This window comes from Pristiophorus japonicus, chromosome X (assembly GCF_044704955.1).
Source record: "Pristiophorus japonicus isolate sPriJap1 chromosome X, sPriJap1.hap1, whole genome shotgun sequence".
Classification (NCBI taxonomy): domain Eukaryota; kingdom Metazoa; phylum Chordata; class Chondrichthyes; family Pristiophoridae; genus Pristiophorus; species Pristiophorus japonicus.
In genome coordinates, this window is record NC_092010.1 from 21,210,390 (window position 1) to 21,224,834 (window position 14,445).

Consider the following 14,445-nt stretch of genomic DNA (forward strand, 5'->3'; position numbering starts at 1 on the left):
TGTTGCACTAGAGAGGGTACAGAGGAGATTTACCAGGATGTTGCACTAGAGAGGGTACAGAGGAGATTTACCAGGATGTTGCACTAGAGAGGGCACAGAGGAGATTTACCAGGATATTGCACGAGAGAGGGTACAGAAGAGATTTACCAGGATGTTGCACTAGAGACGGTACAGAGGAGATTTACCAGGATGTTGCACTAGAGAGGGTACAGAGGAGATTTACCAGGATATTGCACTAGAGAAGGTACAGAAGAGATTTACCAGGATGTTGCACTAGGGAGGGTACAAAGGAGATTTAGCAGGATGTTGCACTAGAGAGGGTACAGAGGAGATTTACCAGGATGTTGCACTAGAGAGGGTACAGAGGAGATTTACCAGGATGTTGCATTCGAGAGGGCACAGAGGAGGTTTACCAGGATATTGCACTAGAGAGGGTACAGAGGAGATTTACCAGGATGTTGCACGAGAGAGGGCACAGAGGAGATTTACCAGGATGTTGCACCAGAGAGGGTACAGAGGAGATTTACCAGGATGTTGCACTGGAGAGGGTACAGAGGAGATTTACCAGGATGTTGCACTAGAGAGGGTACAGAGGAGATTTACCAGGATGTTGCACTAGAGAGGGTACAGAGGAGATTTACCAGGATGTTGCACTAGAGAGGATACAGAGGATAATTACCAGGATGTTGCACTAGAGCGGGTACAGAGGAGATTTACCAGGATGTTGCACTACAGAGGGTACAGAGGAGATTTACCAGGATGTTGCACTGGAGAGGGTACAGAGGAGATTTACCAGGATATTGCACTAGGGAGAGTACAGAGGAGAATTACCAGGATGTTGCTCTGGAGAGGGTACAGAGGAGATTTACCAGGATGTTGCACTAGAGATGGTACAGAGGAGATTTACCAGGATGTTGCACTAGAGAAGGTACAGAAGAGATTTACCTGGATGTTGCACTAGAGAGGGTACCGAGGAGATTTACCAGGATGTTGCACTAGAGAGGGTACAGAGGAGATTTACCAGGATGTTGCACTAGAGAGGGTACAGAGGAGATTTACCAGGATGTTGCACTAGAGAGGGTACAGAGGAGATTTACCAGGATGTTGCACTAGAGAGGGTACAGAGGAGATTTACCAGGATGTTGCACTAGAGCGGGTACAGAAGAGATTTACCAGGGTGTTGCACTAGAGAGGGTACAGAGGAGATTTACCAGGATGTTGCACTAGAGAGGGTACAGAGGAGATTTACCAGGATGTTGCACTGGAGAGGGTACAGAGGAGATTTACCAGGATGTTGCACTAGAGAGGGTACAGAGGAGATTTACCAGGATGTTGCACTAGAGAGGGTACAGAGGAGATTTACCAGGATGTTGCACTAGAGCGGGTATAGAGGAGATTTACCAGGAAGTTGTACTCGAGCGGGTGCAGAGGAGATTTACCAGGATGTTGCACTAGGGAGGGTACAGAGGAGATTTACCAGGATGTTGCACTAGAGAGGGTACAGAGGAGATTTACCAGGAAGTTGCCTGGACTGGAGAATTTTAGCTATGAGGAAAGATTGGATAGTTTTCTTTGAAACAGAGGAGGCTGAGGGGAGACCTTATTGTGGTGTATAAAATTATGAGGGGCCTGGATAGAGTGGATAAGAAGGACCTATTTCCCTTAGCAGATGAGTCAACAACCAGGGGGCATAAATTTAAAGTAATTGGTAGGAGGTTTAGAGAGGATTTGAGGGGAAATTTCTTCACCCAGAGGGTGGTGGTGGGGGCGCGGGTGTGGGGGTGGGTGGGGGTCTGGAACTCACTGCCTGAAAGGGAGGTAGAGGCAGAAACCCTCACCACATTTATAAAGTACTTGGATGTGCACTTGAAGTGCCGTAACCTACAGGGCTACGGACCAAGAGCTGGAAAGTGGGATTCGGCTGGGTAGCTCTTGGTCGGCCACCGCAGACACGATAGGCCGAAATGGTCTCCTTCCGTGCTGTAAATTTCTATGGGCTCAAGTTTCGGCCTGAGTTGCTGCTATTTCTTTGGAGCAACTGGTTTAGAATGGAGCATCTTAGAAATTACAATTCTCGGCATTTAGTTTTCTCCAGTTCTAGTGAGTTAGAATTGTTTCATTTAGAACAGATTTTCTTTTCAAAAGGGGGCGTGTCCAGCCACTTACGCCTGTTTTGAAAGTTTAGGCAGTGAAAACGTACTCCAAACTAATTTAGAATGGAGTAAGTGAAGATTTTTGTAGAACTGAAAAAACCTGTTCTGCACATTAAAAAATCAGGTGCAGGTTACAAATTAGGCGTCCAGAACGAGGTGGGGGGGGAGGGGGGGGTGAAGGGAAGTCATTAAATTCTACAATAAATCCTTATTTATACTTCTACAAATATTATGCAAATAAATCCAACCTGAATAAACATTTATAAGCAAAGAAAAGATTAAATAAACCATCTTCCTACCTGAGTGAAGGCACGGAGAATGCTGCAGTCAGCCTGAGGCGCCCGTTCTTTCCCGCGGGGGGGGGGGGAAAGAGGAGGCACCCGTTCTTTCCCGCGGGGGGGAGGGGAAGAGGAGGCGCCCGTTCTTTCCCGCGGTGGGGGGGGGAGGAGGCGCCCGTTCTTTCCCGCGGTGGGGGGGGACACGGAGGCACCCGTTCTTTCCCGCGGGGGGGAGGAGGCGCCCGTTCTTTCCCGCGGGGGGGAGGGGAAGAGGAGGCACCCGTTCTTTCCCGCGGGGGGGAGGAGGCGCCCGTTCTTTCCCGCGGCGGGGGGGAGGAGGCACCCGTTCTTTCCCGCGGGGGGGGGAGGAGGCGCCCGTTCTTTCCCGCGGGGGGAGGAGGCACCCGTTCTTTCCCGCGGGGGGGAGGAGGCACCCGTTCTTTCCCGCGGGGGGGAGGAGGCACCCGTTCTTTCCCGCGGGGGGGGGGAGGAGGCGCCCGTTCTTCCCGCGGAGGGGGGGAGGAGGCGCCCGTTCTTTCCCGCGGTGGGGGGGGAGTAGGCGCCCGTTCTTCCCGCGGAGGGGGGAGGAGGCGCCCGTTCTTCCCGCGGGGGGGGGGAGGAGGCGCCCGTTCTTCCCGCGGGGGGGGGGGAGGAGGCGCCCGTTCTTCCCGCGGTGGGGGGGGAGGAGGCGCCCGTTCTTCCCGCGGTGGGGGGGGAGGAGGCGCCCGTTCTTCCCGCGGTGGGGGGGGAGGAGGCGCCCGTTCTTCCCGCGGTGGGGGGGGAGGAGGCGCCCGTTCTTTCCCGTGGGGGGGAGGGGAAGAGGAGGCACCCGTTCTTTCCCGCGGGGGCGGGGAGGAGGCACCCGTTCTTTCCCGCGGGGGGGGGAGGAGGCACCCGTTCTTTCCCGCGGGGGGGAGGAGGCGCCCGTTCTTTCCCGCGGGGGGAGGGGAAGAGGAGGCGCCCGTTCTTTCCCGCGGGGGGGAGGAGGCGCCCGTTCTTTCCCGCGGGGGGGAGGAGGCGCCCGTTCTTTCCCGCGGGGGGGAGGGGAAGAGGAGGCGCCCGTTCTTTCCCGCGGGGGGGAGGAGGCGCCCGTTCTTTCCCGCGGGGGGGAGGAGGCGCCCGTTCTTTCCCGCGGGGGGGAGGAGGCGCCCGTTCTTTCCCGCGGGGGGGAGGGGAAGAGGAGGCGCCCGTTCTTTCCCGCGGGGGGAGGAGGCACCCGTTCTTTCCCGCGGCGGGGGGGAGGAGGCGCCCGTTCTTCCCGCGGGGGGGGGGGAGGAGGCGCCCGTTCTTCCCGCGGTGGGGGGGGAGGAGGCGCCCGTTCTTCCCGCGGTGGGGGGGGAGGAGGCGCCCGTTCTTTCCCGCGGGGGGGAGGGGAAGAGGAGGCACCCGTTCTTTCCCGCGGGGGCGGGGAGGAGGCACCCGTTCTTTCCCGCGGGGGGGGGGAGGAGGCGCCCGTTCTTTCCCGCGGGGGGGAGGAGGCACCCGTTCTTTCCCGCGGGGGGAGGAGGCACCCCGTTCTTTCCCGCGGCGGGGGGGAGGAGGCGCCCGTTCTTCCCGCGGGGGGGGGGAGGAGGCGCCCGTTCTTCCCGCGGAGGGGGGAGGAGGCGCCCGTTCTTTCCCGCGGTGGGGGGGGAGTAGGCGCCCGTTCTTCCCGCGGGGGGGGGGAGGAGGCGCCCGTTCTTCCCGCGGTGGGGGGGGAGGAGGCGCCCGTTCTTCCCGCGGTGGGGGGGGAGGAGGCGCCCGTTCTTCCCGCGGAGGGGGGAGGAGGCACCCGTTCTTTCCCGCGGGGGGGGGGAGGAGGCGCCCGTTCTTCCCGCGGGGGGGGGGGAGGAGGCGCCCGTTCTTCCCGCGGTGGGGGGGGAGGAGGCGCCCGTTCTTCCCCGCGGGGGGGAGGAGGCGCCCGTTCTTCCCGCGGGGGAGGGAGGAGGCGCCCGTTCTTCCCGCAGTGGGGGGGGAGGAGGCGCCCGTTCTTCCCGCGGTGGGGGGGGAGGAGGCGCCCGTTCTTCCCGCGGTGGGGGGGGAGGAGGCGCCCGTTCTTCCCGCGGGGGGGGGAGGAGGCGCCCGTTCTTTCCCGCGGGCGGGGGAGGAGGCGCCCGTTCTTCCCGCGTGGGGGGAGGAGGCGCCCGTTCTTCCCGCGGAGGCGGGGGAGGAGGCGCCTGTTCTTCCCGCGGGGGGGGGGAGGAGGCGCCCGTTCTTCCCGCGGGGGGGGGAGGAGGCGCCCGTTCTTCCCGCGGGGGGGGGGGAGGAGGCGCCCGTTCTTCCCGCGGGGGGGGGAGGAGGCGCCCGTTCTTTCCCGCGGAGGCGGGGGAGGAGGCGCCCGTTCTTCCCGCGGTGGGGGGGGAGTAGGCGCCCGTTCTTCCCGCGGAGGCGGGGGAGGAGGCGCCCGTTCTTCCCGCGGTGGCGGGGGAGGAGGCGCCCGTTCTTCCCGCGGTGGCGGGGGAGTAGGCGCCCGTTCTTCCCGCGGAGGCGGGGGAGGAGGAGGCGCCCGTTCTTCCCGTGGGGGGGGGGGGAGGAGGCGCCCGTTCTTCCCGCGGGGGGGGGAGGAGGCGCCCGTTCTTCCCGTGGGGGGGGGGGGGAGGAGGCGCCCGTTCTTCCCGCGGGGGGGGGAGGAGGCGCCCGTTCTTCCCGCGGGGGAGGAGGAGGCGCCCGTTCTTCCCGTGGGGGGGGGGGGGAGGAGGCGCCCGTTCTTCCCGCGGGGGGGGGAGGAGGCGCCCGTTCTTCCCGCGGGGAGGGGGAGGAGGCGCCCGTTCTTCCCGTGGGGGAGCGGGGGGAGGAGGCGCCCGTTCTTCCCGTGGGGGGGGGGGGGGGAGGCGCCCGTTCTTCCCGCGTGGGGGGAGGAGGCGCCAGTTCTTCCCGCGGGGGGGGGAGGAGGCGCCCGTTCTTTCCCGCGTGGGGGGAGGAGGCGCCAGTTCTTCCCGCGGGGGGGGGAGGAGGCGCCCGTTCTTCCCGCGGAGGCGGGGGAGGAGGCGCCCGTTCTTCCCGCGGCGGGGGGAGGAGGCGCCCGTTCTTTCCCGCGTGGGGGGAGGAGGCGCCCGTTCTTTCCCGCGTGGGGGGAGGAGGCGCCCGTTCTTTCCCGCGTGGGGGGAGGAGGCGCCCGTTCTTTCCCGCGTGGGGGGAGGAGGCGCCCGTTCTTCCCGCGGAGGCGGGGGAGGAGGCGCCCGTTCTTTCCCGCGTGGGGGGGGGAGGAGGCGCCCGTTCTTTCCCGCGGGGGGGGAGGAGGCGCCCGTTCTTTCCCGCGGGGGGGGGGAGGAGGCGCCCGTTCTTCCCGCGGGGGGGGAGGAGGCGCCCGTTCTTCCCGCGGGGGGGGGAGGAGGCGCCCGTTCTTCCCGCGTGGGGGGAGGAGGCGCCCGTTCTTTCCCGCGTGGGGGGAGGAGGCGCCCGTTCTTCCCGCGTGGGGGAGGAGGCGCCAGTTCTTCCCGCGGGGGGGGGAGGAGGCGCCCGTTCTTTCCCGCATGGGGGGAGGAGGCGCCAGTTCTTCCCGCGGGGGGGGGAGGAGGCGCCCGTTCTTCCCGCGGAGGCGGGGGAGGAGGCGCCCGTTCTTCCCGCGGCGGGGGGAGGAGGCGCCCGTTCTTTCCCGCGTGGGGGGAGGAGGCGCCCGTTCTTCCCGCGGAGGCGGGGGAGGAGGCGCCCGTTCTTCCCGCGTGGGGGGAGGAGGCGCCCGTTCTTCCCGCGGAGGCGGGGGAGGAGGCGCCCGTTCTTCCGCGGGGGGGGGAGGAGGCGCCCGTTCTTCCCGCGGGGGGGGGAGGAGGCGCCCGTTCTTCCCGCGTGGGGGGAGGAGGCGCCCGTTCTTCCCGCGGAGGCGGGGGAGGAGGCGCCCGTTCTTCCCGCGGAGGCGGGGGAGGAGGCGCCCGTTCTTCCCGCGGGGGGGGGAGGAGGCGCCCGTTCTTTCCCGCGTGGGGGGAGGAGGCGCCCGTTCTTCCCGCGGAGGCGGGGGAGGAGGCGCCCGTTCTTCCCGCGGGGGGGGGAGGAGGCACCCGTTCTTTCCCGCGTGGGGGGAGGAGGTGCCCGTTCTTCCCGCGTGGGGGAGGAGGCGCCCGTTCTTCCCGCGGAGGCGGGGGAGGAGGCGCCCGTTCTTCCCGCGGAGGCGGGGGAGGAGGCGCCCGTTCTTCCCGCGGAGGCGGGGAGGAAGCGCCCGTTCTTCCCGCGGGGGGGGGGGGGGGGGAGGAGGCGCCCGTTCTTCCCCCGGAGGCGGGGGAGGAGGCCGCCCGTTCTTCCCGCGGGGGGGGGAGGAGGCGCCCGTTCTTTCCCGCGGTGGGGGGGAGTAGGCGCCCGTTCTTCCCGCAGTGGGGGGGGAGGGGGCGCCCGTTCTTCCCGCGGGGGGGGGGGGGAAGAGGAGGCGCCCATTCTTTCCCGCGGGGGGGGGAGTAGGCGCCCGTTCTTCCCGCGGAGGTGGGAGGAGGCGCCCGTTCTTTCCGCGGAGGCGGGGGAGGAGGCGCCCGTTCTTCCCGCGGGGGGGGAGGAGGCGCCCGTTCTTTCCCGCGTGGGGGGTAGGAGGCGCCCGTTCTTCCCGCGGTGGGGGGGGAGTAGGCGCCCGTTCTTCCCGCGGAGGCGGGGGAGGAGGCGCCCGTTCTTCCCGCGGGGGGGGGAGGAGGCGCCCGTTCTTTCCCGCGTGGGGGGGAGGATGCGCCCGTTCTTCCCGCGTGGGGGGTAGGAGGCGCCCGTTCTTCCCGCGTGGGGGGGGGGGTGGGAGGAGACAGTGAGAAGGTTGCAGTGAGATGTGCTGATGGCAATGTGCTTTTATTAAAAAATGTTCAAAAATTAAACAGCTACAAAGAACTACAAAAATGGCCGAGTGCCAATGTTTCCTTCACACTGAGCATGCGCGAACGCTCCAACGCGCACGCGCAGCGTTGCCGGCAGGAAAAAAACTAATTTAAATAGTACCCGCCCCCTCCCACTTACAAAATTGGCGCGAGTGTAGGCTCCGCCCCCCTGGGCACCACGCCAGGCAGACAAGGAGCTGCAGAACGCTCCAGAATCGCGAGTTTTTATTTAGGCGCCGTTTTAGGTGCGAAAATCGGGCGCCCAGCTCGGAGGGGCACCCGTTTTTTATCGTGTGGAAACTTGGGCCCTGTCTGTTTAATTGTACCCTCAAGCGTTTTAATATTCTGTGCCAGCACTGCTAACACACTGAACAGTTTCCTGACACTTTTTGTGCATGTGAAGGAATTGATTGAAGGCTTTCTTAATGAAAGAAAGATCTGCATTTATATACCACCTTTCACAACCTCAGGACATCCCAAAGCGCTTCACAGTCAATGAATTACAGTCACTGTTGTAACATAGGAAACCCGGCAGCCAATTTGCACAAGGTCCGGCAAACAGCAATGTGATGATGACCAGCTAACCTGTTTTTTTTAGTGATGTTGATGAAGGGGTAAATATTGGCCCCAGGACACCGGGGATAACTCCCCTGCTCTTCTTCGAAACAGTGCCGTGGGATCTTTTACGTCCACCTGAGAGGGCAGACGGGGCCTCGATTTAACGTCTCATCTGAAAGGCGGCACCTCAGCGCTCCCTCGGCACTGCACTGGAGTGTCAGCCTAGATTTATGTGCTCGAGGTCTCTGGAGTGGGACTTGAACCCACAACCTTCTGACCCAGAGGCGAGGGTGCTACCCACTGAGGCATGACCGACACCTAAGGCCGAGGTAAGTGGTTGTAAAGTAGGCCGAACCGTGAGAGGTAGATGTACAGGAATGGAGTACACAGTCCAGGCATTGCTTCATTCAATGAGAGCGTTTTCACCCGAATGTTATGGCTATTGTAACAAAACTGGTAACAGCAACATGCACATATGAAAATTAATAAGAGCTACTGTAAAAAAATAATTCAGTAACTTCTTAGTGTTGGTGTGAAGTTAAACTGCTTTGTAACAACAACAACTTGCATTTATATCGTGCCTAAAATGTAGCAAATCGTCCCACGACACTTATAACAATGCTACATTTATATAAACAGCCTCAAAGGCTCCAACAATTGATTATATTAAAAGTATAAAGATATATATATATATATATATATAGTGAGTTGTACCTCCACTATAAAACCCAGGTCGGCCACATATAATTTTTCTGTTTCTACAAGTTCTTGTAGGACATACCTGTGTTGAAAAAACAGAAGTTTACATCGGATTATATCGGATAAACGGCACAGAAACAGGCCATTCGGCCCAACCAGTCCATGCCGGCGTTTATGCTCCACTTGAGCCTCCTTCCGTCTTTCCTCATCTAACTCTATTAGCATAACCCTCTATTCCCTTCTCCCTCATATACTTGTCCAGCCTCCCTTTAAATGCATCTATACAATTCGCCTCAACCACTCCATGGTAGTGAGTTCCACATTCTCACCACTCTCTGGGTAAAGAATCTATCGTTAACATACAGGAGTTTGCTGCTGCTGCAGCTGTCTCCATCGCGTGGATGGAGAAGTGAGGTATGTTTTAGCTTCCGAGTCGCCAACTCCTCCAGGATTGCCCTGGAGTTTCCAGGAATTGAAGATTGATCTCCAGGACACTGTTGGGACCAACCCAGGAGAAAAATCACAGGGCCATCAAAAATAATTATGTTTGTTTAATTTTCTTTGAACACTTCTGTTTGTAAGTTATAAAAAATAGAGGAGATGGGAAACAAGCCTGTTTGATTGACAGTCAAGAATCATCCAATTGGGTAACGAATCATCCAATTGGGTATCAGCCGACCAATGGGGGTGAGTGTGGGCGCGGGGTAGTTGGAGGCAGGAGGCCCTGTGATGAAACCTCCAGAAATACATTCTACCATCCTGGCTTTCGAAGCTCATGGTGTATTTCTCCTGACAGTTAGAAGATTCTGGCCGGATTTTCGGCTTTGATGATTTCGGGGCGGTAATGGCGGCGGGCGGCAAAGTTCGCGCCCGGGAACAGTTTGCGCCTCAGTCAGCAAAATTCATCAGCTGGGCCTTGAGTGTGAGGCAGAGCGCTAAGGGAGGCGTTGTATACCTCTCTTAGGGCGCTAGGCCGGCTGAGCAAGGGAAAACCGAGCTAAACAGCCGGCCTCCGAGCGCTCTCGAGAGAAAAAAAAAGCTGAAAAAACCCCACCAAAAACATTCCTAATAAATAACTCACATCACCACAACGTAAATCGCAAAAGAAATAAAATAATAAACAACCACACTTTACCTGAGGTGAACATTCCTGCCCTCACTGCGGCCGCTACAGCTCGGACCACCCGCTTTCCCAGGCGGTCCCACGAGGGGGCGCTGCGGGGCGCTATGGATCGGGCGCGAGGCAAAAACCGAGCCAGTGTCGTAACCAGGGGCGTTGCACACCGGCTCGCCTCTCCTGGGCGGTAATGCTCCGCGCCCCCGCCGAAACCGGCCCCGAAAACCCCGGCGGGGCGCTGGATGCTGGCCGCCCGCCCCGAAGAGCTCACCACCGCCATTACCGCCCCTCCGGGGTGAAACCAGAGGCAGCAGCAAGTGGAAAATCCAACCCTTAATAAAAAGCTATATGCGTAACTCCGCCACCTATGGTTCAGTGTGTAACTGCACTGCGGGATGCATTACCGAGCCATACAGACTAGGAAGGTCCCAGGTTTGATCCCTGGTCTGTGGTGAATCAGCTAACCTCAGCTGAGGGGGCCAGAGCAGATGCTACAACTTGGACCACAGAACCTTACAGCAGGAGGCTATTCGGCCCATCGTGCCTGTGCCGGCTCTTTGAGTGAGCTATCCAATGAATCCCACTCTCCTGCTCCTTCTCCACAGCCCTGCAAATTTTCCTTTTCAAGTATTTATCCAATTTCCTTTGAAAGTTACCATTGAATCTGCTTCCACCGCCCTTTCAGGCAGCACGTTCCCAATCGTAACAACTCGTTGTGTAAAAAAAATGTTCGTCCTCTCCCAATTGGCTCTTTTGCCGATTATCTTAAATCTGTGCCCTCTGGTCACCGACCTTTCTGCCAATGGAAACAATTTCTCCCTATCTACTGTATTGGAAGGACCAAAGGTGTAATTTCCCTTTGTAATCTTGAAAGCTTCATTTAGCCCTCCTCAAAGCTTTTTTTTGAAGAAACAAGCCCAAATTCCCTGCGCATTCCTCATAACTTGAAATTATTATTTCTGGAGCTAAAAGGGTTAAATTATGAGGACAGGTTGCATAGACAAGGCTTGAATTCCATTGAGTATAGAAGATTAAGATATTAAAAGAAGTAGGTGAGCAAATTGCAGATGCTCCAGTTATGATCTTCCAAAACTCTTGATTCAGGAATTGTCAGGTAAATTACCAATGTCACGTCATTATTTATACAAGGTAATTCTAGGTCTATTAAGCTAACGTCTGTTGTGGGGAAGTTAGTAGAATCTGTTATTAGGGACAGGGTGACTGAGCACTTACACAAATATGAGGCGATCAGGGAGAGCCAGCGTGGATGTATAAAGGGCAAGTCATGTCGACCGAACCTCGTTGATTTTTATGAGCTGGTACTAAAGTGGTCGATAAGGGAATGGCCATGGCTGTTATTTATATGGATTTCCAGAAGGCACTCGATAAGGTTCTACACAAGAAACTGTTAACAAAAATGGAAGTGCGTGGAATTGGAAGGGAAGCAACCTATTGATATGGGTATGGAATTGGTTAGGAGGTAAGAGGCAGAGACTGGGGATAATGGGTATGTGCTCCAATTGGCAGGATGTGACCAGTGGTGTTGCCCAGGGATCTGTACTGGGGCCTCAACTTTTCACTGTTTGTAAAAGAACTTTGATGAAGGAATAGCGAGCCATATATCCAAGTTTGCTGATGACACCAAGTTAGGTGGCGCAGTAAATAGTGTTGATGGGAGCAGAAAGTTGCAAAGGGACCTTGGTAGATTAAGTGAGTGGGCAAAACTGTGGCAGATGGAGTTCGATGTCGGAAAGTGTGATGTCATCCACTTCGGACCTAAAAGATAGATCAGAGTATTTTCTAAATTGTTAGAAGCTAGGAACTGCGGAGGAGCAGAGAGATTTAGGATCCAAGGACAGAAATCACTAAAAGCTAGGGACAGGTAGAAAAAATAATTCTTCAGGCTAATGTAATGTTGGCCTTTATCTCAATGGGGGCTGGAACACAAAGGGGAGGAAGTAATGTCACAGCTGGACAGAGCTCTGGTCAGACCCTGTCTGGATGCTGTGTTCAGTTCTGGGTACCGTCCCTGAGGAAGGACATATGGGTCTTGGACAGGGTGCAGTGCAGATTCACCAGAATGATACCGGGGCTTAGAGGGTTAAATTATGAGTACAGGTTGTATAGTCTAGGCTTGATTCCCTTGAGTACAGAAAATGATGGGCTAATCTAATTGAGGTGTTTAAGATAATTAAAGGAGTTGATCGGGTAGATCGAGAGGAAAACTTTCCTCTGGTGGGGGGAAGACCAGAACAAGGGGCATAACCTTAAAATTAGAGCCAGGCCGTTCAGGGGTGATGTCAGGAAGCACTTCTTCGTGGGAATCTGGAACTCTCTCCCCCCAAAAAGCTGTCGAGGCTGGGGGTCAATTGAAAATCTCAAAACTGAGATAGATAGATTTATGTTGGGCGAGGGTATTAAAGGATGTGGAGCCAAGATGGGTCGATGGAGTTAAGATACAGATCAGCCCTGATCTCACTGAATGGCGGAACAGGCTCAAGATGCTGAATGGCCTCCTCCTGCTCCTGTGTTCCTGATTGCTAAGTGCCCTGGGTTAATGCTTGTATCAACTGAAGTCAATTGTTCCATTCCATTGTTGTAATCCAGAACCTGTCAGCCAGCCTCTTCTGTTGATATTATCAGCATTCAATATTCAAATAAGAAATGTAATAGACATGGGCAGAAAAACATAATAATAGTTAATGACAACTCTTTGTAACTGTTTGATTAATTTTTAGATGAGCGCAGTTAGTGGGAATCCCAATTTCAAATCATTTATTACATGAATTTAAATTATAATTTAGCATTTTAATACATGGGAAATAGTTAACCTTAAGCCATGAAATTACCAACCACATCACTGAGCATAATTTAAATACTGCTTCAATGAATCTCTAAATTAAACACAATCAGGAAAAGTAAAATACTGAAGGTTCAAGCAGAGGCCAATGCATCTGTGTCAAACTAAATTAAGGATCCTGTGGAGCCAAAGGATAGAACCAGTTTCTAAAGCAACCGAACAAAAGGCTTTCTGCTCATTATCTGGGGCCCACCAAAGAAAGACTTACATTTATAGAGCGCCTCAGGACGTCCCAAAGCACTTTGCAGCCAATGAGGAACGATTGGAAGTGTAGTCACTGTTGTACCATAGGAAACGCGGCAGCCAATTTGCGCACAGCAAGCTCCAACAAACAGCACTGTGATAATCACCAGATCATCTGTTTTCTTTGAAGTGCTTGTTGAGGGCCAAATATCCCCTGTTCATCTTCAAATTCATGGGATCTTTTACATCTCCTTGAGAGGGCAAACGCGGCCTTGGTTTAATGTTTCACTTGAAAGATGGCAACAGTGTAGCTCTCCCTCAGTATTGTTCAGGGAGTGTCAGTCTCGAATTTGTGCTCAAGTCTCTGGAGTGCGAGTTGAATCCACAACCTTCTGACTCACAGGCAAGAGTGTTTCCAACTGAGCCACAGCTGACACTACCAAACTCGCCTATATCCAAGGGCAAGTGTATACCCTCTTGAGAATGTATGGCAGAAGGGCTCAGTTACGAGAGTAGTCTAAAACACAGAAGCAAATATTTTTTTTGTCTAAGGGGTAAACTGACCCAAGGGCATAACACACGCACCTCACAAATTGTGAGAGCTGTTCTACACCTGGGCGTGGATTTTCGGCTCCTCTGCGCTCCGTTTTACACCCGGAGCACCGACAATGGCGACGGTGAGGTGTTGTGGCCGGGCGATCAGCCTCCAGTGCCCCGCGGCAATCCTCGGGTCCGGTTTAGCGGCGGCGCGGAGCAGCACCGCCCGGAAGAGCTGCGCCCGGTGTGCAACGCCCCCTGGTTGTGACACCGGCGCGAGTTTTGACTCCCGCCCGACCCGTCCGCCCCGCAGTGATCGCCTGGGAAATCGGGCGGGGCAACGATACCGACAGCAGAGAGGTAAGTAATGAGGTAAGTGTGATTGTTTTTTCTTTTAATTTTTGTGTGATTTGTGTTGTGGTGGGGTTGGCAATGTCTTGGGAATGTTTTTGTGGGTTTTAGGTGTTTTTCCCGCCCCCAGGTGTCTCCTGGATCGCTCCCGGCCCGGCTCTTTAGCTCGGGAGTTTCCCACCCTAACGCCCTGAGAGAGGTACAACGCCTCCCTTAGCGCTGCTCCCCCTGACTCAGGGCCCAGCTGCCCAGACTTACCTACTGAGGCGCAAACTGTTCCCGGGCGCTAACTTTACCGCCCGGCCGCCATTACCGCCCCGAAATCATCAAAGCCAAAAACCCAGCCCTACAGATAACCACGAGGGAGGGATTCAGAGACCTCATAGATGCCCACTGATCGCTGCCCACACAGACCAGTGGGCATCATGGGGAGGTGCCCTCCTGCAGTGGCTTGCATGGAGAAGCACATGAGCAGGCAGTTGACATTATGGCGGGGGGACAGTTTTGTGGTATTATACAGCCGGCACTTCTGAAGGCAATGAGTCTGCAGTGACCCCAGCAAAGGAGACCCCCCCTCCCCCCCCCCGGGCACTGGTGCAAGGCCATCGGGGTTTGATCGAGATACCTTTTCGTGAAAACGTCACTATTTCACCGTGAAGGAAAAAAGATAGCCAAAGAACGCAATGGCCGACTGCTGAGGTTTTCCCCATGGGCAGCTGAAAGCTTGTGTGGAGAAGCATCGGAGAGCTTCCACGACACTGCTCGTGATGGGCTGATGGTTGACTGTTCCTACAAGACTTAATGGATAAGGTTGCTGTGATATATTCTTTCCGACATCACTAGGCACACTACACACAAGATGGCTTTACAGGAACTTGTCATGTGACCTTGTCACATGATCTTTTTAAAATTTTACATCATTAATTGATTTATCCCAGTAGTCCAC

At 56.7% G+C, this 14,445-nt stretch overlaps 1 protein-coding gene across 4 annotated transcripts in view; it reads right to left on the reverse strand.

The window, feature by feature from the left end:
* Positions 1–14,445, reverse strand: part of LOC139240819 (rho guanine nucleotide exchange factor 25-like) — a 266,303-nt gene that overhangs the window by 67,044 nt on the left and 184,814 nt on the right. For all 4 annotated transcript variants that reach the window (XM_070869299.1, XM_070869302.1, XM_070869301.1 and 1 more), the window contains exon 5: positions 8,467–8,533. In XM_070869299.1, coding sequence (XP_070725400.1) covers positions 8,467–8,533 — 67 coding nt within the window. The remainder of the gene's footprint in view (positions 1–8,466; positions 8,534–14,445) is intronic.